The sequence below is a fragment of the Nipponia nippon genome, unplaced genomic scaffold (assembly GCF_047370975.1).
Source record: "Nipponia nippon isolate SJK-2023a ecotype South Korea unplaced genomic scaffold, ASM4737097v1 scaffold_9, whole genome shotgun sequence".
In the NCBI taxonomy this organism is placed as follows: Eukaryota; Metazoa; Chordata; class Aves; order Pelecaniformes; family Threskiornithidae; genus Nipponia; species Nipponia nippon.
The window spans coordinates 26,269,135-26,292,626 of record NW_028262413.1 but is presented as its reverse complement, the minus strand read 5'-3'; the positions used below and the strand labels follow the sequence as shown (position 1 = coordinate 26,292,626).

At 40.5% G+C, this 23,492-nt stretch overlaps 1 protein-coding gene across 8 annotated transcripts in view; it reads left to right on the top strand.

The window, feature by feature from the left end:
* The window catches only part of MYO9A (myosin IXA), a 186,014-nt gene that overhangs the window by 110,548 nt on the left and 51,974 nt on the right, over window positions 1-23,492 (top strand). For all 8 annotated transcript variants that reach the window (XM_087743837.1, XM_087743839.1, XM_087743835.1 and 5 more), the window contains exons 10-11: window positions 1,502-1,618; window positions 10,927-11,061. In XM_087743837.1, coding sequence (XP_087599963.1) covers window positions 1,502-1,618; window positions 10,927-11,061 — 252 coding nt within the window. The remainder of the gene's footprint in view (window positions 1-1,501; window positions 1,619-10,926; window positions 11,062-23,492) is intronic.

Genomic DNA, 23,492 nt, shown 5'->3' with positions numbered 1-23,492 from the left:
ACAACAAATCCTTTCGGTCTTGTTGCTCATATATTTTCATCGTACGCTTGTTTTCGGTTTGTAGCAATGCTTTTTTTGGGCAAGCAAGTAATTCCTTGTTAGTGGTTGCAATATTTTGTAATTATCCTTGCAATGTGGCTTATCTGACACCGTTTTATTGCCACCAAGCAATGGTTAGCAGCATACAGAGGCTTATGTACACTGTGAGCTTGTGAGTGTCCTCAGTCATGGACCATGTTACTGCCTTCTCCTGTTCCAACTCGAGAGGGAGAGAAAGAGAGACTGTGTACTGGATTAACTGCACGTTAAGAGCAAAACATTGGCAGAACAGCTTGTGTTCATGCGAAAAGATACTATCACCAAAAAATCAAGGAAAAAGTGGTGGGAACAAGCTAATAGAAGATAAATGATGCTACCTGAGCTTTATTCTTTTGCTTGGGATCAGTGAAATAAGGCCACTCAGGTGATGCACCTTGAAGGGAGGGTTGGTGAGAAGGATTTCAAGGCAATGTGTGCCAAGCCACCAATTTGTTACAGTTCAAGGTTTTATTAAAATAGTTCTGTGTGAACCTTCTGTTTCCTTGTTTATTTTTCTACACTGGCTAAAATGAACCAAAATTTAACAGTCACAGCTGGTATCGTAAGATTTTAGGTGATTAGTATGTACCAAAGCACTGCAATACAACTCAAGGTAATAATTTAAACCAAGGAAGAATCACAAGCAGCAAGAACAGAGATAGCCCTTAAATATGAATTACTGCTTTATGGTTATGTATGTAGGTGCCTGTCCTAATGCACGCATGTTTGGGAAGCGCAGCCTGGGTCTTGGTTTTCATCACTGTCAATCAAGCAAAATCTCTTTGCATTGTGGCTGAGAGCACCACGGTGGGGATGGCACTTCAAAGGTATTATTCCCCTTTATAGGAGAGCTGTTGGAGGAGCAACGAATCTGCCTGCTGTGATTTGTAGCTCCCATTGGCAGTACCTGGAAAACTTCAAGTTTTCAGTAACGCTCACAGATTTACTATAGGGGTTTTAGCCTCCCTCTTTGCAACCCTTCTGCTGGTACCAGGCACTGCCTGCCCCAGCATGTGCTTTCACATCACTTGCTATCATTGCTATGCAATATCCACCCTCCTCTTCTCTTCTTCCTGAATAAATTCTTCAAGGATCTTGGTGAAGTTAAATACATTTTTTTAATACATTTTTTATTTTTATATATATATTTATTTCTTTTCCTTTCACCACCAGTGATGGGATTTATGGTGTGATCTCATGCATCATCCGCTTGAATGCACTGGAGGAAACCAAGCCAAGGGGCACATCTCATGTCCCTGGGATTGCAACCAACTCCCGATGGCGTCAATACACAGTGTAAACTAAAACAGTAGACAAAAGCTAGGGAGAAATATGAATGTTGGACGTGGGTGCTTGAGAAGCAAAACCCGTTTCAGTGCAGAGCAGGAATCGTTTCCAATCACCGTTTTCTTTTCTCTTTCAGGCTGTGACTGTGCGAAACTCTATGGCTAAATCATTGTACAGTGCCCTGTTCGACTGGATAGTGTTCAGAATTAACCACGCACTCCTCAACTCAAAGGACATGGAAGAAAGCACCAAGGTAATGTCTCACCAGCTCTTTTGGCTACACTCTTGTGTTTTTAAAATAGGTAACTATGGGATAAAACATTACCCAAGCTCCTAACAGCACATTGCTTAACATAAAGTTAATTTTTCCTCGGTTAATAGTTTAGACATCATTATTTTAAGTGGTGTTTGCTGAGCTGAGAAGGGTGAATCACCTCAAATAATATCCTCAAAGCGGCTGGGGAAGAGGTTTTGTTGTAGCCACAAAAGCCTGTTGCCCCACCCCCTCCAGGAGCAATGCCAAATAATTTTCCTTCTTGTGTGTAAAACTGTAGAACTGTACATAATTGAGGGGAAAAAAGGGAAATGTTGCTAACACGAGGTGTTTTGATGAAGTTGCTCCATAAAAATAATTAGAAAAGGTGAACAATCTGTGGTGTTAGTAGGTACTGAGATAGCACATCTGTAACGAGCAGAAAAGTGAGATTAGGGGGAAAAAAAGGTCGCAATGGGAAGAGCGAAGCCGGTGCAGTGCTGAACCGCTTTCCTAAGGAACTGATGGAAGGAATGACATGACGTTTCCTGCAACAGCAAGGGCTGGATGCCGTGACCCAGGACATCCTCTCCAAAACCTCTCGTGTATTCATCCGCGCTCATTGTGGTGGGGGGATGCTGACCCCAAAAAGCATGGGTGTACGGATGCATCCATGCACGCACACGCTTGCAGCTCGCCAGCTACCCTTGGCTTGGAAATCTTGGGCATGGGCCAGCAGCGTTTGTTTTTTTGGGGGGGGTTGTACATCCAGGCTGAAGCTGAAGCCGAAGCTGCCAAAAGGAGGATTGTTTTGCTAAGCGCTAACATTATGTTTGAGTTATGCCGTACGACCAAAGTTGCAGAGGCTTGCAGTGTAACTGGTCCTTTATTTAACTCCATAGAAATGCTTGTGGAGTGTAATTATAGACTGGAAATAAATATGTGTATAAAATTTGGTAATATGCATTTCTGACAAGAAAGGTTGTTAAAGTGGGTGACATCCAGTGTGTCTTCTGACAGCATATGCTTCTTCTCTCTCTGTTTAATATTTTACCAAAAATGTTGTGTTCTTTCCTGATTTTTTTTCCAAGTCATCAAAAGGTTTATCTGGGCTGTCAAGAAAAAGAAAAACCTACTGTGTATTTGGTGAAACAGAAAAGGTGGATTAGTTTTGACAAAGAAATGCATCTCAAATGTTAATTTTTTTTAATGCTTCAATGATTTTGAAAAATATTATCTGTTTGCAGTATTTAAATACAAAATCAGACTAGAACACTATTGCTTGCTTAGTCAGCATGTCTGTAATAGCAGGGCACAATGGTAGGTGTTTATGGGCCATTAAACATTGGTTCCTAACCTCAAGTCTCAGCAGGTAAGAGACAGAACAGCCCAAATTCATGCTGTTTTCCAGCATCTCTGGTGCATATTATCCCTCTTCTTCCTCCAGCCAAGATTCCTGTGCAGCGTAACCACCTTCCCTTTGCCTGTCTCCATATATCATCTCATGAATTCCGAATTCCTAGTTTTCTGACCCATTTTTTTTGCCCGAAATCGCACGATGTAGCAATAAAATCCAGGTCAGGCAGCAAGCACTGGGAGTGGCATTGCCCTTGCACAAGAGCAGATCTGCCTGTGCTGGCAAATGCCAGGACCTGGAGCTGCAGGAATGTGCAGGCTTGTACCAGCAGCAAGATCCAGCGAGGCAGTCCTGGGCTGTGCACAGGCCAGGTTTTCTGAAACCGGAAGGTAGTGCACAAAATACCAAGAAATATATACTTCTAGAGATAGTGTGATTAGGTTTATCTTCAGAGGCCTCTGTGAATGTTGATTGATTTTCACAAGTCCCCCAGAAATCATGAAAATGCATGAATCCTGCCCATTTTATGGGTAGAGAGGTTAAAGAGGAGAGTTTATGTGCATAGCACAGAGCTGCAGAAAGCAGCTTTGTTAAACATTGACTAGCCAATTTTCTCTCAAGTTGTTCTACAGTGTCACTTCCTTGCCCCTTTTTTAGCCCCTGACTTGGGTCCTTCCAGCACAGAGGGAGGAGAAGCACCTGTCTGGACTGGGCAGGGCTGGGAATAGCTGCTCCTTTGCCCTCAAGGAGTACCTTCACTGCCAGCAAGCGGCCAAGGGCATCCTGGGCTCTGCAGCTGCCGCTGAGACACCAACCAGCAATTACCATCCTTCTCTTCCATGGAGGAACTGAGCTGATGCCAATGTGTTTGTTTTTTCCTACCACTTCACAATCCTCTTGAAATCCTTTTCAGCTTGTGCTTGGAGAAACCCTGGATGAGGATATAGGTGGTTCTTAACCACCCATATGTGGTCTTGAGGTTGGGCAACACCAACGAGTAACTGGAAGGTGGACTGGGAGCAGGGGCATCTCTGGACCCTGGGAATAGGTCCTTGCTGCAAGGCAAGGTCTCAGCACTTGGATGACATCTACTTGCCGGCTTTTACCAACTCCCTCAAAAAGTCCCCTAAACACACTGAGTCTCTGATTTATGAAAGGAAAATACAGTCTTGCACCTCACCATGAAAAGTTGCTGACTCCTGAGTTTGCAGTGGGTGAGCAATATGCAATTCACCTTGCAGCAAATGTTCTGGCTTAATCCCAGCCCACGCTTGCTGCCACGCTCCTCTGGCTTTTAAGATACATTCTGAAATAATCCCACAGGTTGTGAAGGTTCGGAAGCTTGTCAGAAAATGGATTTTTGGCAGAGGGCTTTCTTATATGACAGTCATGTTATGCAGAGGTAAAATAAGACTCAAAACCATCTGAATTCAGAGTGTATATGGGAGGAGAACTGCATCTGAAGTTGATGAGAAAAATTAATATGAAAGTATAGCTCTTCATGAATGTAAATTTTTATTTCAGTGGTCATACACAGCTGTCCTATAAAAACACTCATGGAGAGCTTGTATAGCCTTCACAGAAGTTGGCTTGACCAGAGCTACCATTCACCTGTTTGTGGTAGCTCAGGGTTTTGATGTGAAGGCTGGAGGTTGCAGAAGATGACAAATACTTATAGATGCACATATGGCATGCACACGAAATCCGGGTTTGCTCTCCGCTCTGTTTGCTGTGGAAACACACGCAGCCATCTCTGCATCTGGCAAAGTCCTTTTGCTGGGGCAAAGCAGCATTGCCCCAGCTACCTAGGACAACCGTGTTGACCAAAACATATGCTAAACCAAACTGGTGGTGGATACAATATTCGTCAGTGCAGATGGTATTTGGCAAGGAGGCTATTTATAGCTAGTTAACCCTATTTAATTGCTGTTGGACTAGGTGGTTTGGTGATAGGTGGGAAGAAGACCTAGACCCTAACAGAGTCCAAACCCCAGGAGAACTTGGGACAATGGGAATGCAGACAACTTCCATATCCCAATATGTGTGTTTATTTGATGTCAGCAGTAAGGAGAAGATCAAAAGATGAAGCTGAGTAAAAAAAATAAACACACGGCCATCGTTCTTCCACTGTTTCAAGCAAGTATTTGGAAGATGTAAATCAGACCTTTGGTATCCAAATTTAGTTAAATGTACAGTGAATTATTTTGGGAAAACACGGTGGGATTTGGCTTATCTTGCTTGCTGACAGGATTCGTAGCATGTTATTTCTGAACCGAGTTGTAAGTTATTTGATATGGCTTGTTTTGTGCTCATAGCAGTGCTGCTGTGTATCGGTTTCACTGCGACTCTGTTTTCCTTGGTCTTCTCTCTATCGCTTTTAGCTTCTTTCATGTTCTCATGATCCCCTACAAACTGTCTGAAATTTGACCTTTATTAATGAGGTTGGAGACTTTTCCTCCTCTTGAGAACTAGATCACTAAACCTCAGAGAGTCTCTTATTTAATTCCCCTTCCATAAATTAGGTTAAGAATTGTTAGAAGTCTGTCTTGTTGCTTAAAATTATGATATAGTGTAGGTGATGGTGGACCAAAAGGCATTTCTTCCAAGGTTTTTTTTAAGCTTTTCCCATTCATTTCTTGTGAAGTGTCTTAGTTTCTTCTTAAATAACCTTGCTGCTGTTTTCAGATGAGATGCTGTGTATGTGGTGATGATGATGAATGCAAATTCATGGCCATGAAGAAAATTCATTTAAATTCATGGCCATGGAGAAAATTCATGTTTGAATTCACGAAGAGTTCATGGCCCTGAAGAAAAATTCATTTAAATTTAATCAACTAGTTAATTCTCAGCTATCTGACCTGAAACAGAGGAAGAGTTGCTGAACATGCAACAGCTTTAATGCGCATCTGTTCATTATTTTTAGGTCCTAGCTTCCAAATTTGTAGCAAATCACTGCCTCTCACTTTATATAATAGGTCATCATGTATATCGTGCTGATGTAGACTGGAGTAGTCTTTTTAGATTTAGTGGTGATGGTTTTTTGGGTTGGGTTTGTTTTGTTTTTTACAGTATTTGCTTTAGAATATTGTAAAAAAATAAATTAAAAAAATTTTTAAAACAGATAAGAAATAAGAAAATAATAATAAAAACCTTTTTCCCCAGAATGTGAACCAAACTTATTTGTGATTGCCAAAATATACCTCCGTGGTGGAATGACATCACCAACATGTGTTTGGGGTGACATAAATCAGCTTCAACAATCGCTATTTATTGGTGGTTTGGGAATTGGAGAGCACATAGCTTCAAGTCCATCATTTGCCAAAACCCCTTAAAAAGGTGCTCCATGTTTAAATGTCACAGCTGTGACATTTTTCAGAAAGCATGAGGTCTCTTTTTATCATCCCAACCAGAAAGTGCTTACTAACCCAGGGTTCACCCATATTTTAAAAATCCTTGTAGATGTACACTTTTAATTACAGGAATTTTGCTATAGATTTACTATACTAAGTAATACAGTTGTCTGCTGCAGGCTTGTCCGTGCTGCATACGTGTTAATTTTAAATGTTAGTTTTGATAAAGGAACAACATTAATGCATAAACTAGACTTGGCTAATTGAGGTCTAAATTATTTTACATCTTTGCTTGATTTCCTTATAGCACTCATTCAACATGTGAATTTGAAACTGAAGAATCAGAAGATTTGTAAATATAAAATTATTTCAATTATTTTCTTTACGTATTGGAGTGCAAACTTAATCCTAAAACCAGCCAGATTATGTGCTTTTGTCAGGGAGTTTAACAAAATAATTTCATTTACACATACCTCAATGGAAATAATTTTTTTTCATCTTGCTATAAGAAATGACTCTGTACTGGTAGACTTCTGCTCCTTTATAATGGAAAAAACTGATATAACCCTTTTGCATAGGTACCATGAGGATTTTTTGGCCAGAAAGCAGAAAAATAGCCATAAATTCCCAATTTCTAATTTTTAAAAGTTTTACCAACTTAAATGCATTGACCTCTTTCTTTCGGTAACTCTGCCATGCTGCCTCCTGCAACAGAAGGCTAACAACCTGGTTCACCTCAGAGCTCTGCCCTAATTTCTCTGGCGTGAAATTCTGCAAAAAAACCCACATCTTAAAATTTATATTCTGGAGGTGTTCAGGAGTTATCCACATAGTCAGTGATGTGAGAAAAATGCTGGTTTTCCCCGTGTAACAACAATGGCAGAATTAACCATCCTCATCTTGGACATGTGGTTTGATACCTGCAGTGATTTTGTTAAATGCAGATTTTTTCTTTTTTCTTTTTTTTTGAGTTCTGTGCATTTTACCTCTCTGAGCTTGTTTAATTTTGGGTGTCAGAAAAAACTTATAAAAAGACAACTTCAAAATATAGTATTTTTAATAGGATTCTTTTATAACTGAAATAGCCCTTTTTTTCCTATATATAACTGTTCTATTTTGCTTTATAAATGTATATACATGCACACATTAAAATCTATTTTAGTAACAGCTTTGACACAGTAAATTAACCAGCATTAAAAGAAAAAGGGAGGTTTTTTGTGCTCACCTTGAAAACCATGTTTAGTTTAAAGTGTTCACTCATGGCAGGGGCTTAACTATGTCCACAGAACATCAGCGCAGCGCTTGTGAAAGCTGGTGTTGGTAATTCCATAAAGATTCTGGAAGTGTGAGCACTTTATCTTCTAAGTCTTGTTTTTATGTAGTGCAATAGAGACTTATTTAGAGTCATTTTGGGGAGCTCTTGTGTATTGTAGGGAGGAGCTTGCACAGCGGAGGGGTGATTGGGGTCGGGATTTGCTTATGCAAGGATAATGCGAATGGAGCATCAGTGTCATGGATGATAAAAAGTCACTTTGTTGTGTTTCCATCATCACTTTTTCCGTGTATAATATAGATAAAATATGAGCTGCTAATTATACAAAGAGTTTAAGAAGAATTCTTACTGAAATCTATTTTAAAAAAAAAAAAAAAGATGAAGCAGAAGATTTCTGCTTGTTAGGCTGTCATTTAATGAATATATCTGTGAACAAAAGCATTGCCACGTTCGCTGGGACAAGCAGGAGGAGGATGCTTGAGCCTTGGGAAGCAGCCAGTGAGAGCAAATCACTCTGCCAGGCTCAGTCCTTGGTCCAGTGGCTTCCCAGTTTCCATCTTCTGGTCAAACAGCTGTTTCTCATGGGCTCTGTGCCAAGTGATGCAAACTTCTGGGAAACTGGCCAAGGACCTTCGGTAGTCATCCTGGTCATGGCATGGGTAGGGGTGAGGAGGTAGAGTCTGGCCCTGGAATAGGGAGAAAAGCCTGAACAAAGCATAAAATAGCCAAAGACCTCTTGGAAAAATGAGTTAGAGTCTTATAATTGTGCTTATATGTTTGGGGTTTTTTTAATTATGTTTTCACTTGTTCTGGTAGCTGAAGTCCCTATGATACAAAGCTACAACTCACAAGCCGGGTGGTCGTTCTGCCCACAGCAGCTCTGTTCCAGCCGTAGGTGGTTCCCTGGTCAGGAGTCGAACACAGAAGGAATATTGTCCTCCCACATTACGTGGTCTGTTGAAAACAGACAAACTGCAGCGTAGAGACACTTGCGGACAGTCTGGCTTATATTTCTGGCAGTGGATTTAGGCTAGTCTTAGGAAGGTAGTCTTATGAAATCCAGAGTGCTGATAAGACCAATAAAATTAAAACCAGGGTGCCTGGCAGCTCTCAGGTTCTTCTGAGGTGGAGGTGTTTTTCCTCCCTACTTGAGATTTGGTTAATTTGACCAGTACTAATGCTTTTACCTCGATTAATATTTTTATTTAATTAATTGTAATGTATGAATAGAACCCATGTATAAGTGAGATGGCTTTGGTTAGACACGGAAGCTTACCCCAGAGGGCAGTTCGCTAACGAACTGCTGGCAGAGGTCTCTGTGCACATGTCCTTCAAACAATTCACTCCTTTTCTGATGACAACTGGCTTGCTAGATGGACACAATCTGAGTTTTATTTGTAACTAATTATTAATTACTTGTTTAACAGAACAGTCATATACAAGTTTGGAAGTTGCAGCAGAAATTATACCTACTTAAGCTTGTTTTTCACCCCAGCTCCCTGTGTCAGTGAGGTTTATCTGCTGTCACATCCTCACCTCCCTCTTCCCCCATGTTTACCGAATTCCTCCAACAAGTAGAGGGCTCAGGGTAATGTGTTCTCAAGTTTTATGAAATCCAGTACATACATGAAGGAGAAAGATCCACATTTCTAATCCTGTTAAGGGAAGGAAGGATAGTCTGAGCCTGGGGAGTGATGGGTCCACTGCTGCCCCTTGCCTGGCTGGTACGGGAGGAGCAGTGTTGGTTCAGGAGGAGAGGAGGGGGCCAGGAGACTGCAAAGCACACTGTGAATTCACATTGGCATTGGCCTCATTTTGCCAACATAAAAAACCTTGGTGCAGCCATGTCTTCATGACCATCTCAAGAGGTCATTGTAGGTTAGAGGAGAGATGAGAGACCAAACAGGGTTAGGGCTCTTCAGTTTGGAGAAAAGGCTGGTGTGGGTTACGGTTGAGGCTTAAAAAAATCATCAAAGTGGTGGAAAAAAGGCATTTTAGAACTGTAACTCACCAAATCCTGCAATTTCTGTTGTAGAGTATGGATTTAGTAAAAGAAAACACCTTTCTATTGTGAACATCTAGAAGTTGGCCTGAGAGGCTGTGAGGGATCATAGTGTCAATGGGTTAAAAAAAAAATTTGGATGGGTACCTCTTTACACATCTCTTGCCCGTGAACTAAAGGGAGCACAGAGGTGCCTCTCCCCCTCCCTCATCCCAAAACTGTGGGTGCTGGTAGAAAAGGGTGACGGACCACAGAAGAGCCATGCTGACATACCCAGGATGAGATGTCCTGCTGCCATGGTTGGAGATGCTGGGCTGGGAGAAGCGTTGGGCTGGTCCTGGAGAGCATTTCTTGTGTCCTGGTGGCAGGGGCTAGGATGGCTGTGCCGGAGCACGGGGCCCTGGGACAGCATCCATGGGAAACAAGGCTTGGTTCCCTTTCCTGCCTAGAGAACTTCATTCAAGGCAAGCAGTAGCCAAGTCTTCAAAGGGTGCAGAAGGCAGGGAAAGCAGACTCTCAGGTTGTTAGGTTAGAAAAAGAGCTTTTGTTTTGTTTGCTCAACAGCTCTGTTGCCTATGTTTTTAATTCTGAAGGAACCTGACTTAGGGGATGGATTTGAGCCCTCCTTTTCAGCAGTATTACTATTTTTACGTTACTTTACATCCCCTGCGGTAAGGTGAGAGACTCAATGATTCCAAAAATCAGTCCATCTGGGTTACACTTCTCAGTAGGAGACATTCATCAGATCCATCTGATATGCAAGGTGGATATTTTATATTCAATATTATTTTACTTCTGACTAGACTTGTTTTCCTTTGTTGCAATGGATTATTTCCGTGCAAACCCCTGCAGTGCAGGTGTTTCTTTGGAAGGCTTGCAGCTGGAGCATGTTTGCTTAGACACCCTGCATTCACCTTGTAGGCACATCTCTGTGGATTGTCTTCACAGTGTAAATCTTTTTTTTCCCAACTCTATCCCCATTTTTCCCCTCAAAAGATAAATAATGTCTTAGATCTAATAGAATAACTTGGAACTCAGTTCAGGTTTCTTCAAGGATGGTAATTTGTCTATAAATAAAAAAAAAATCTAAAAGGACTTTCTTTTAGAAAAAGGCCATCTGTCCAGATATCTAAAGTTACACGTTGTCTCTCTGATGTAGGTGAAGTCTTCCAGATGGCATAATATCAACAATTCCAGTAAAAATGAAAAGTCCTGCTATTAAGTATATTTAATTCTGTGTGTATGCTTTTGATTATGTACTGTGTACAAATAATCCATTTACTTTATGTGATTTTATTCTAATCCACATTCTTACTTTTCTTGCAGACTTTATCCATTGGAGTACTTGATATTTTTGGGTTTGAAGACTATGAAAATAATAGTTTTGAACAATTCTGCATTAACTTTGCCAATGAGCGCTTGCAGCACTACTTTAACCAACACATCTTTAAACTTGAACAGGTAGGTCTGGAAATATTTACTCTCTGACGCCAATGAGTGTTGACATGAGTTTGTGGCACTGATAAAGTTCTTAAATTGTCCCTTTAATTCTTTTATGTTAAGGAGTGTACACTGAATTATTCAAATTTAACTTCTAATTTACCATATGACTTACTGCTACCTGTAAAATAAAATCCAGCCAGAGATTTAGTGGTTTTAGATAGACATTTTGGGATACAAATATCCTCAAACATCACGAAGACCTTAACTGTTCCTCTTTTGTCTCCTTGATACATGGCTCATCCATGAGCAATTTCTTTCTTGACTTTGCCTGAACTTGCTGCTGTTTCATTTAATGTCACATAAAAGTTATTTTTCGGCATCTGTTGAAAATGCCACCCCAGTCTTCTGGTGGTTTTTTGCTTTCCAGTGTTGATTTGTGGGGAGGGAGGGGAAATGTCACTCTCATACAAGTTCTGCAAGGTCAGACTTGAGATCCTTACGACCTCCAATAGCCATGGCAGATTAGGACAGCTTGAACTTTAAGCTTTGCTTTAGGTTTGTTAAGACTGGGTGTCGCTTTCCAGCCTCAAATTTATGTGCCATAAGACAGATAACAAAAATACAGGCCATAATTTAGCAGGTAACATATACGACAAGATGGCATAGTCTATTAATTAGGATGGGAGGGGGCTTCTCCAAACATCATTCGTTATCTAACAACAAGCAGGACAAGAAAACTGCTAAAGTACATGTTGTTTCATGGATGCACAACATATAATTGGCTGCATAATACAGTAAATATGTTATAGACCTTCAAAATGCCTTTTTTTTTAATGCCAGTCTGCATGCCCTCCCTTCAGGTGAAATTCTTCTTTGGGTGAGGTCAAGGGAAATCCTCCTTATCATTAGTTTCAGCAAAGCTGGTATTTGATGAGCTGCGCTCTGTGGCCTGAGTTCAGCTGAGATCAAAGAACTAAACCAGCCCTTCCCAGAAACCCTGATAGTTTAATTTTGTGCCTCTCCAGTGTTATGAGAGATCTGAAAAGTTGGAAGAAGTCTCCTTAAATATAAGGATGGTCAAAAATAAGCAATATAGCCCTGAGTGAATCATTTGGGGGATGTTTGCTCTAGAGTTTGATGCTTCTCTGTTAACTTTCTCTTTTTTTTTGATCAAGAAGGTGGAACAGAGCTGCTCAAACCCATTTTATTTCAGTTTTTTAACTAGTCTTTGTATGCTAATGCACCGTACTCAATAGATGCTCTAAGAAGTTAATGGGAAAACCCGTCTGTATTTCTAGGAACAGGTCTATTTTACCATTATCCACCATAAAAGGGCAAACTAAAAGACTATTGCAAAGCCAATATAGCTACTTTTTTCTATAAAGGTAACGGATACACTTTCTAGAAGAGACTTGGGGAGGGAGGATCCTTCCTGAAAGCTGGAGAGAGATGACACCTTGGTGAGGTGGGATTTCAGGGCACTTGGGTTTCAGCAGCCTCTGCCGGCTTCACAGAAGCAAGCCAAGATGCCATCATTCATAAGGGAATTTCTGTGCTTGGGCTGGGATTTCTTAGCAGGTCAGTGCTCCTGCCTGAGCCTGGGGTATATGCAGAGCTCCCGATTGCAGCAATCTGTAATTCTCCTTGGACCAGCTTATAACCAGTGACCTAATTAGCTTTCTCCTATAAATCTGTCAAGCACATGAAGTCATTAGAGTCAGTATTTGCTGTATGGACGACAGGAGTAGTTGAGGAGGCATCCAATTGCCAAGGGGTCGTTCCAATTCTTAATGCCGGAGCATGTCATCCGTCTAAGGTTGGAGCACTGCAAGCTCTCCTGGTGGAAAATATGGTCATCTCTACACAGTTTGCTTTCTGTAAATATAAATAAGCTGTACAGCTGCATGAGCACTAATTCTTGGGTGAATTATTTGTATGGTTTAATCATTTACTTTTCCTCTTCTTGGAGTTACATGCTGCATGTGGAGGAGTAAATTTGATGGAAAGAAAATGGATGATACATACTCAAATCTTGTGTCTTCAGAATATCCTTCCTTCCTAGCTGGCTCAAAGATTAACCTGCTTTTTAATGATAGTTGCCAAACTACAGATGAAGACTAAGTAGTTAATGTTGTGTTTCAAGATGGCAAAATAGTTATATTACTTTGAATTGTGAATTTATCTGAGATATTTGTGGCTTTACAAGGGTTTATTTGATGTCTTGATGGCTGAAAACCAAGTGTGCTTATTGGCGATGGGTACCTGGAGAGGTCCTCCCCTGCATCCAGAGATAGGCTTCTTGTACCTCCAAAGCTTGCAGGAGGCTGAAGACAGATTGCTGAGATATTTGGACACTTCTGCTAAAAGAAATGACAAATTTAAGTATTCGCTAAGGATTTTTCTTAAAATTATAATAGAATTTGTGTGCAAAAATGGTATTTAGCCATGATGTAATTGTTGCTGTGGCATACTGCTGGCGTTATGGAAACCAAAATACCTACCACAAAGTCATCTAACAGAAGCGTGGGATTATTTTAACATTTATTTTCTTTTTTTTTTTCTTGGTGAAATCTAATACAATGTGCCTTGCGAATCTTTTTTTAAACCTTCTGTCTGAAGACAATGCTATTTCCAGTGGTTTGCAAACAACTGGCCGAGGCATCCTCAGGCAGTCTGGCTTCAGCCTATTGCCTCCTATAAATACAGCTGCTGTCGTGCTGCATACCAAGAGTCTGCAAAGGTCTTTGCAATAGCAACCTCTTCTTTTGAGCCAGCCATGAGAATAAGGATAACGCATCTCTGCCCACTGTTTATAGTAAAATAGGAGAAGGCAAAAAATGGTGAATGTTAGAGTTCTGCTTTGGATAAAGACAGTTATTGATGTTTCTTTACCACTTTCTTTTTAAACTGCCTGTTCTGGATTGCTAAGGAAGATTTAGTGATGATTCATGATGCATGGGAATATGCTTTAGCAAATAATGGAAGAGGACAAGAAAGACAAACCCTAACTAGGCGGTAAAGTCCAGGCTCATAAATCTTGGTCTATCTGTATAGGCAAACTCTTGGATTCGGACTGGTGACGATCTATTTATTAATCTAGAAAGACTGCTGTTGCAGGAATCATAACTTAAATACAGCCTACCCCATCACGTAGCAAGGGTGTTTTTCTCCTCCCCATGTATCTCACATGTTTATGGGGTGGAGGTTGGATGAGGGGCTGTAGCTGGTGGCTGCAGCTGCTGCCTGATGCGGTGCTTGCTCTGGGTGGCCGGAGGATGGAGGGTCCTTCAACAAGCTTCACACAAAGTGCAGACATGTTTAGCTCTTCAGACAGCGTGGTCTCATCCCTCCCTCGGGCTGGCGACTTCAGGCAAGACGTCCCCACAGCTCTTGGACTCATTAAGTGCTATCAGAGCATTGCACCTCAGCAGTGGTTCTCTGTTCCCTGGCAGCTGCTCCATCCCTGTGTCCTCCTCGAGTGGCCTCCTCTGCAAAGCAGATAAACCCAGAGCCGCCATGAAGTTCAGATAACACCCAGGTGCTTCTGGGAGAGGAAAATACCATTTTTGCATTGCAACTTGCTTTTTTTTTTCCAATGAAAGGATTGCTGTATATGAAGATGTAGTTTGGAGGTCACCGGTAACATAGCACCCATGATATGAGTTTCCTCCAAGTTTCCAGATCTTTGGCAGTTTGAGGGCCAGAAATACAAGTTTATATTTCTTTATGTATCCCATTCTACAAACGTTGTCATCTTTGTCCTCACCAATCTTCCCCTGTCCCTGCTTAGGCTCATTCGACGATCAGCTTTTTGGTTACCCCCACCCACCTTTCCTTGTTTCAGCTGATGCTTTGCAAAGGTTGAGAAGTCATCCTGTAGCTTTCCATCCCACAGACGTTGCTGTTTAAGTTCTTTTCTACCCCATTTTCTACCTTTTGTTTACCCACCAAACCTCAATTTTAAGGACATCCTTTTATTGTTTAAAAAAACTGATGTATAACTGAGGATGAGACTGAAAAAAAATATTATTTGGAGTGTGATCAACTGGCATGAGCTCAGGTGTTGAGCAAAGTGGCATGGTCCCTGGTGAACTTGATGTCCCAGCCAGCAAACCTCAGCCTGCTCAGACAGAAAAACTTAATTTCATAAAGATAACACATCCTATGAAATGTTTGCTCAGCCATCTAAAGCTCCGTAAATACTTAGGGAGGACTATAGTTTTTACTGGTCCTGTGTAATAGGTGGACAAATCTGACAGTCCAGACTAAATCATGAACATGATAACAATTTGTTCATCACAGTGGGAGTGAATTAATTAAAAAAAGCATCAATTTGTCACACGACATGGTGATAGGTGGTTTATTTAGTCTGTGAAATGGCTGCGATGCCTGCTATATTTTAAAGCATCTTGGATATGCAGGGTTTCTCAGGCCGTGCTGCTTTGTCTCCCAGCAGCCTTCCATGTCGTTTAGAGAAAATAAAAGATGAAATTTTAAAATAAATCTAAAATAAATACATTTAAAAAAAATTTAAAAATTAAAATAAATATATTTAAAATAAGTACATTTGAAATAAATTATGAAAAGGGTCTTTCTCCTACTGCTGGGAGCACTTCTCCCCTTCCTTCCAGTAAGGGCTTTTTTTTTTTTTTGTATCTCATCACTCTGGTTAGGCCTGAACGCCTCTGTTTCCTCTGAAGACAAAAGCCAACCATCAGAAGTCAACTGTTGAGGACTGGGAGGCTCAGTTCAAATTTCTGTTTTCTTTGGAGATGGAAGAGCAGATGCCCTCTGAAAAATGCTGCTGTCAGCTGTGTGTCATATGACATGTGGAGAAATAACAAGCTGCACAAGTTATTGATTTATTATTTGGCAATACGCCATCATATGTAACTCACATTGGGGAAAAAAAAAGATGCTTAGAGTATGTAATTCATATTAAAAAAAAAAAAAGGATGCTTAGAGTTGTTTAAATGTTATCTTTAGGATAGGAAGATTTCAAACTACAGGATTGAAATAAAACACAATTCTGGTCATCATTGGTCTCCCAAAGCATTGGCTTGGGTCCTTCCCCTCTTGGGGTGCTGCGAGGCTGGGGCTGGGTCCAGGGGAGCTTCGTTTGCCACCCCCTTGTTCCTGGTTTTCTCCAGATGATGAACGTTCATAATATATAAGATATAATAAAATATATCATAATATATTATATTATGTATATATACTATAATATCATAGAATAGTCTTAGCTGGGAAGGACCTTAAAGATCATCTAGTTCCACCCCCCATGCCATACGTAATATATAATAAATATATAATATACATAATATATGAACCCCCAGAAGTAGTATTCTTAAATCTCTGTAGTGGCATCCTAAGTAGGCAAGTTAGAAAACATGCTTAAAATATCATTAGAAAATATTCTAGAAAGCTTTCCTGGTGTGAGGTACTGGTGTAAAAGACTCAGTGGTTTTCTGCATGTTTTCTATGTTAGAATTAGGTATCCAAAAGAAACAGGTTTGGGTTCAACGTGGTTGTCACCACTTCATACTGCGCATGGCTTTTGGTCAGTGGGTTTGATACAGTCCTTTCTTTAATGAAGTACAGGGTTGGAGGTGGCTTGTGCCGCAGATGATCTGAAGAGGGTCTGGGGTTCCTGCGTGTATTGGAAACGTGGCTGTTGGGGAGGAGGAGCGTGATGGTCATGGTGCCTTTTGCTTGTCACCTGCATGGGACAATCTTGCAACAGTGACTTAGGAATGTGGGCTGCTTTAGAAGTTAAGTGTCTGTAGTGAGCAAAAGCAAAGGTTATACTGATAAAGAGATTATCTCAGTGCTGTCCCCATGTCTTGACCTTCACTAATGTTTTTTGTGAGCCAGGCAGGCTAAGGGGAACATCACCAGGCATCCCATACTGCATCCTGTGACATCTGAGTGCATGCCTCAGCTCTGGTTGCAGCAGTGCCATGTACTCCCCAAACTGCCTCGGTTCCCCCACTCAAATCCCCTCTTCCATCCCTCATCCCACACTCCTTGCTGGAGCTCTCTGAGTTGCAGATGCCTTGCTCCAGGTGCCGTTATCCCTCTCCCAAGTCACGATCATCTCTTTAGCCCTCTTTTCCCTCTTCTCTGAGCTGGTTCCTTGATTTTTTCCAGTTAGATGATGTTTCCTGCTGATCATGGTTCCTACTCAAATATATTGGCTAAATATATGTGGGTTTGGACTGTGCCAGGGGACAGTCCTGTCCCTCTAACCCAACTGGAGCCCTGCACCTCACAGTTGGGTTTGTCCTGGGAACGCCGAGCCTGACTTTCTTCTGGGACCTGCTCCTGAGATGCAAGCCAATATATGTATATTTATCTATTTTCAAATTATATACATGTACTACTATTATGTACATTATGAAGCCTGCCCCCCCCAAATAGAAACTAAAAAAGGATGAGATGAAGATGAAATAAACACCAATTTTTATTTATTAATGGTACAAAAAGTATTTTCTTCCTCCACCCCAATGCACACCCTGCTTTGGAGAGCACTAGGTATGCTCTAGGGTAATCTAGGATGCTTCTGTACTGGTCTCTTAGGGCCAAGCCCTGTGTCATAGTCCAGAAGTACAGTCATGGGGAAATTCTTGCACATTCCCTATACCTTTGAGCTAAATTAGGCAACGACGTAATGAAATCTCTGGTTATTTCAGCAAAAAAACACTAGGGATACTTGTGAGCCACAGCTTTTCTTTAAAAATAAAAGATCTCAATGCATGTTGGTGGATTTTCATAGGACAATATTGTGCAGTGTGAGCCCTCTTCTTCTTAAGCAAGATGAGCAAGAAACCTCTAAAAGCCTCTAAAATACTTGAACCCATCCAAAAAAATGTCATATTGAGGCAGAACTACATGGTCCATCCTGGCCTCAGCTCTTCCACTCGTTACATGCAAAATTCTTGCCTGAACAGTTGGTTTGGCATGGTAATAAGATTTTATAGGGGTAGTGTAAGACAACTACATATATATATATGTGTATATATATATGTATAAATATCTATGTAACGGAGTACTGTGAGCCCACTGTAAGCATGAGTGAATGAGAGAGGAATCAGGAGCAAGTGTATTTATTGACACAAGTTTGAAGTGGGGACTGGAAAGGAAGAAGACATTTAGCCTGGAGGATCAGTCTGGTGTTGACCATGACCGCTGTGGAGGTCCTCTTCACATTTGCTAAGCCTGATATGTCTTGCAAGGACTGCATTGGTACATATATATTTCTTTTCCTCTTTTATTTACATAGAAAGAAATTAAAGAAATTAATCCGCCAGCAGATCATGCAGCATCTTTAGGCTCACGCTTCTCCTGGCTGTTGTAAGAGTGGGTTGGGAAGAAGGATGCTCCTGCGAAGGGTGCAAACGGGATCATGGCAAGGTGTGTTTTGCCAGCTGAATCATGCAAAACCAATTTTTGCCATTTTGAGAGCAAAATATAATTTATGACTGAAACCTGCTGTTGCCACTGAAGCATAGGGAGCTGATTTGAGTTCAGAGATGGGTGCTGCAGAGCTGGTGTAGTGCGTACGGCCACGTGCACAAAACCCTGGGCTCAACTTACTATTTAAAATCACCTTCGCTAATAATGGACAGTCCAAATTACAATAAATTAAAATCTCAGGCTGCATATATAAAGCAGATGTGAGGTTGTCAGCGGGTGAAGGATCAGCCTCAAAATAAAGCCAAATTCACTTGCCATTTGCTGAGGGGCCGTTGAAATGGTCACCTTGAAGGAGAAGACAATCTCAAGAAGCACCTTTGCTTCAAAGCTGGCTGCCAACGTGCTGTAATTGGTTTGCAACTTAAAACAGGCCGAAGAAATGCAAGGGAAGGCAGTTTATCAGAACCCCTGTGTTGCCAGACATTATCAGTAAAATACAGTGGCTTATAAACCTGTCTATAGATTGTATATTTATCGAGCATGTGGAAATGTATTTATATATACTGTATCTGTGGGTGCATTATTAAAAAAATAGATATTATATCTATATATTTATACATAGATATTTTTATATTTTTTAACATATCATTTATATGTATGTATGGCTGCATGTATAAATTCCTCTTCTGCTTAAATTGAGAACAAACATAAAAATCCTTGGTCATAAATGAAAGCCTCAGCATTGTCAGCCTCAGCATCCTCTTCTGGAGGGATGTCGGGAACTCAAGGCATCCGCGTCGTCTGCAGCACATAAGCGCCGACAACAAACCAGACATTGGTCTCGTTCATTTGGGAACTCTCTAATAATAAGGTTTTCCCATCTAGAGGATTTGTCATATTGAGCTCATTTTAATTATCAAATTATGGTGGGATGATTCTGCTGGGGCTGGCTTGCAATGCCTGCCTGCATTTGCTGTATGAGCAATTAATCCTTCATGGGAAGGATTAATTCCTGGATGGACGGATCCTGCATGGTTCTCTCCTGGATGGAGAGATTTCCCCACGCCTTGTTGCTGTTTCCAGCCTTAGAAAAGCTTTTCCAAGCTCCCCAAGATGGATTTTAGGATACATATTTATACAGAAAGGAGCTTTTACAATGTTTAGCTCCTTTAGTTTATCATATAACAATGACCTATTTTAATGTAATTTTTAAAACATTAAATATTATGTTCTTTCCTGGAAGATTTTCAATAGTTTGCAAAATATGGCTTCATTTCTAATTTTTGAACTGAGCTTTTTGAGATGTTGTTCATATCTTCTTGTCCATCAGCATCTGCAAGGTTGATGGTACCTTGTTACTGGGTAAGTGATCAAGAGAGAAACGATTTACATGCTTGGGTTTAGCAGCTCTAAGCTTGTATTTGTACAGATTTATATTTTTGTGGGTGTCAAATTGACTTGTAATATTTTTTTAAGAATATTTTGAGATTATTTTATGCTGGGGAAGTCAACTAGGAATGGACAGAGACATGGGAGGGGGTTTAATTCCTAGTTTCTCACTTTGCAAATGCTGCCTGAAGCTGAAGCAGACGGTGTTAGAGCCAAGAAGAGAGGCATTTCACACCCTTCTGTTTACTCGTGAATTTTCAGGCAAAATATGTACATTTAGACATCCAAAAGTATCTGCCTATTGATTGCATCACTGTGTATTGCTCTGGATTACACGAGGTTTTACAACAGGAACACGATGGGAAGTGTTCCAATGTGGAGCTGTGCTGAAAAAAGGATTTGCTGTTGATTTCCCACTTTATTTTGGGAATTTTTATTGTGTAAACAAGGTTTTCCTATGCCTCAGTAATGAAAGGCTTGGGCAGATAAATTCCTGGGGCTTATCTAGCTCTGTCTGGGAGGAGGTGAATGAGCTGATGGGCTTTTCCTTTGCTCTTGTGATTTCCTCGAGTGTTTCTGAAGCAGGGGTTGCCACGCTTTCAGGAAACAGAAACTGCTGTATTTCCCTTGCAAGCAGTTCCATGCAAATAATTAATCATTTTGGTTTACATTTCCTTCTTAATATGCTTTAATTTTCTAGCTGGACTTAATAAAAGCTGAAACAGCACTGCATGCTATGTTTTACCCTTCTTTTTACCTTCAGCCTTGTCCCATCCCCAGGAAAGAGGAGAGTGCATCATCCCTGTCTTTGGGTTTTAAAAGCTATTTTTTGGGGCTGCTTCTCAATTTTCACTGTGACTAATGGCAATATCCCTACAGTATAAGACATCTGCCTCCTGGACACTGAAGTGCTGAGATATTTTCATGGCTCTTGGCTTGCAGGCTGTGTGCATGGATGCCCAACACCCTCCAGACCTCTTCAGATCATGACACATTTTTGACCTTTGATATCCCGTGATAGGGCAACAAATGCCATACATTGTGGGAAAACCCAGGCCTTTATATTCAGGCCTGATTTTTCACTGCCTTTTGATTTGAATTTACTAATCCCTCAGTTTTGTGCTTTAAGAAAGATGGGAAACTTACTGGTTTTTATTTTGTATTTTTATCATGTGTCTCCTGCTTCATTTCTTCTCTGGGTTTCTATGCTCCTCTTCTCTATGTTTTTCAAGCTCCAGATCACTCCCTCCATACAATTTTGAGGAGCAATAGCCCCCAATGAGCACGATACTCTAGATAAGTGTGAGCTTAAAAATAATATTTAATGCTTTCTCCTGTAATTATGTCTTTTAACATTTGGTTTCACTTACTGTTGACCATGGCTGGATAAGGAGTAATTCATAATAGAGCACGTGTGGATGTGTAGAGATGTTTGCCAGCACCTCAAAAATGCTGTTGGGCTTGTGGGTATTTTCTCCCTCTCAGGATATATGAACTTTTAATTCTGCTGTGGATTAGAGCGTGTTTCTTTGGCTTAGCATCGAAATAAAGTCACGATATGATCCAATGCTCCTGTAAAGATAACGGGACTTGTTTCTCTACACATTGAACTATAAAATTACAGATGTCTTCTGTTCATAGCAGTAGGGTTTCCATCAAGCCTTGCATTCCGGTTGGGAAGGTTTTCTTAAATTTGTTATTCTGTGTAGCATAAGCAGTGTTTGTACTCTGGGGTCGGTTGCAGGCAGGCAGGGTTTCTCTTTAATAGTGCTTAGCTATCTCTTCACTAGACTTCCTTTAATTTTCATATATAAAAATGTTGGAAATTTTGTCACGTTCTGTTTATTTGGTACCCCAAATCTTATACGCTAATATGTCTTAGGTAATGTTGTGTGATATTCAGCAAAGATTTATGCTCATACTCTGAGTATATGCATTTCAAAGTCTGGACTGACATTTTATCGTCCTTTTTTATGGTCTTTAGGTTCTTTTTTTTATGTTAGAACATCACAAATTGTGTTTCATGTCATAGCATTCAGGTCTATCTGAGTATTTTAAGCTCTAAAAAACCCATCCCTTGCAAACAAGAAAATCTCAAACTAATACTGCCTTTTCTTATGAGCCACCTCCCTGCTTAGCTACATCTTTCTAAATATTGAATGCAATGATGAAGTGTGTATATATATATATATACACACGTTTGTGTATATATATATACACAAAAGAATACATATGTATGTTTGTGTGTGTATATATATGTATTCTTTTCTGCTAAAGAGAGGTGAGATGAAGTCATTAACCCCCTTCTCTTCTGAGCTTCAGCTGAGTCAGAGAGGCCAAATCCACATTACACAATTTTGTTGACCTGGCTGCTGCAGCAAGCACACCGATGCAGCTACGGCAACACAACCGTGCTCTGATTTGGGTGACAACGGCATTTGAGAAGTGATTGCTCTCATGCTGGCAGAACAAGTCCCTTCCTTGATGTCTGGTGCCAACGTTGATGTCCTGCCAACATCATCGTGGTTGGGGCAGCAGAATTGCTTCTAAATGCACAATTGGGAAGCATGTATCTACTCGTGGTGGCTATACAAGTCCCCTGGAGAGCAATCAGTAGCATCTCACCCAATAATTAAATGAAAATATGGAGCTGCTGAACTCTAAAAAAAACCTGAATGTCTTTTTTTCGTTCTTTGCTAAATTCTTTTTGTCAAGTTTGGGAGCTCAGTGCTCTCCTCTCCAGCTAACTTGCATCGCTCCATCTTCCAGCAGACCAGGCTTCAGCTATCCAGGGATGGGAGGACTAAATCCGTACATTTTTGTTGGGAGTAAGGATGCCAAAAAATAGGACTCTGTGGAGTTTACTGCGCCAGAAACTTTTGCAGGTAGTGGTAACATCAACAGTTTGGTTCTTGATGTAAAGGTGGTCTTCTAGAAATAGGACATTTGAATTTGCCCCTAAACATAACTTAGTTTTAAGTCAAGGTATAAATTTAAGCTGATTTGTAATGAACCTCCAGTTTGAGGGTTTTTTGTTTGAATGGGCTGTAAGTGTTTCCTATTGTCTTCATCTTGACCATATGTTTGTTAAATGAAAACCTCATGTTGTTTGGATCTAATTCCTTAATATTCAAGTGCTCTGCAAGGACCCTGCATCCATCAAAGCATGGCAGAGGCTTTATTGTCATACTCAGAAGTGAAGGAATATTTTGGAGGTAGCTTCTAAGGATATCTCCTGAATTCTGCAGAAAGACAATCATTAGAAGATGAATATGGAAATCATATGTAATGATATAGAAGATAAATAACTGAAACTTAATTGAGTAAGTTTAACATACACATGTGGACAGCAATGATTTTATCCTAAAGCTTCTGCCTTTATGTGGACAATTTGCACAGTGTTCTGCAGACCAGCAAACACCCAAGGAATTATATTGGTCAATCACAAAGCCGTAGTTATTTCTCCTGGACTTTGATTCTGAATGCAACCAAACCAGTAACTGGGAAATGCTAGGAAAAAAGAAATAAGGGGAATTTTTTTTCCACTTAAGCTTTGGAGCAATTGCTCTGGCATAGTTCCTGCTGCTGCATACGCGCCTGTCTTGAAATGAGAGTGTATATCTGAGTTATTATGGAAAATGTTA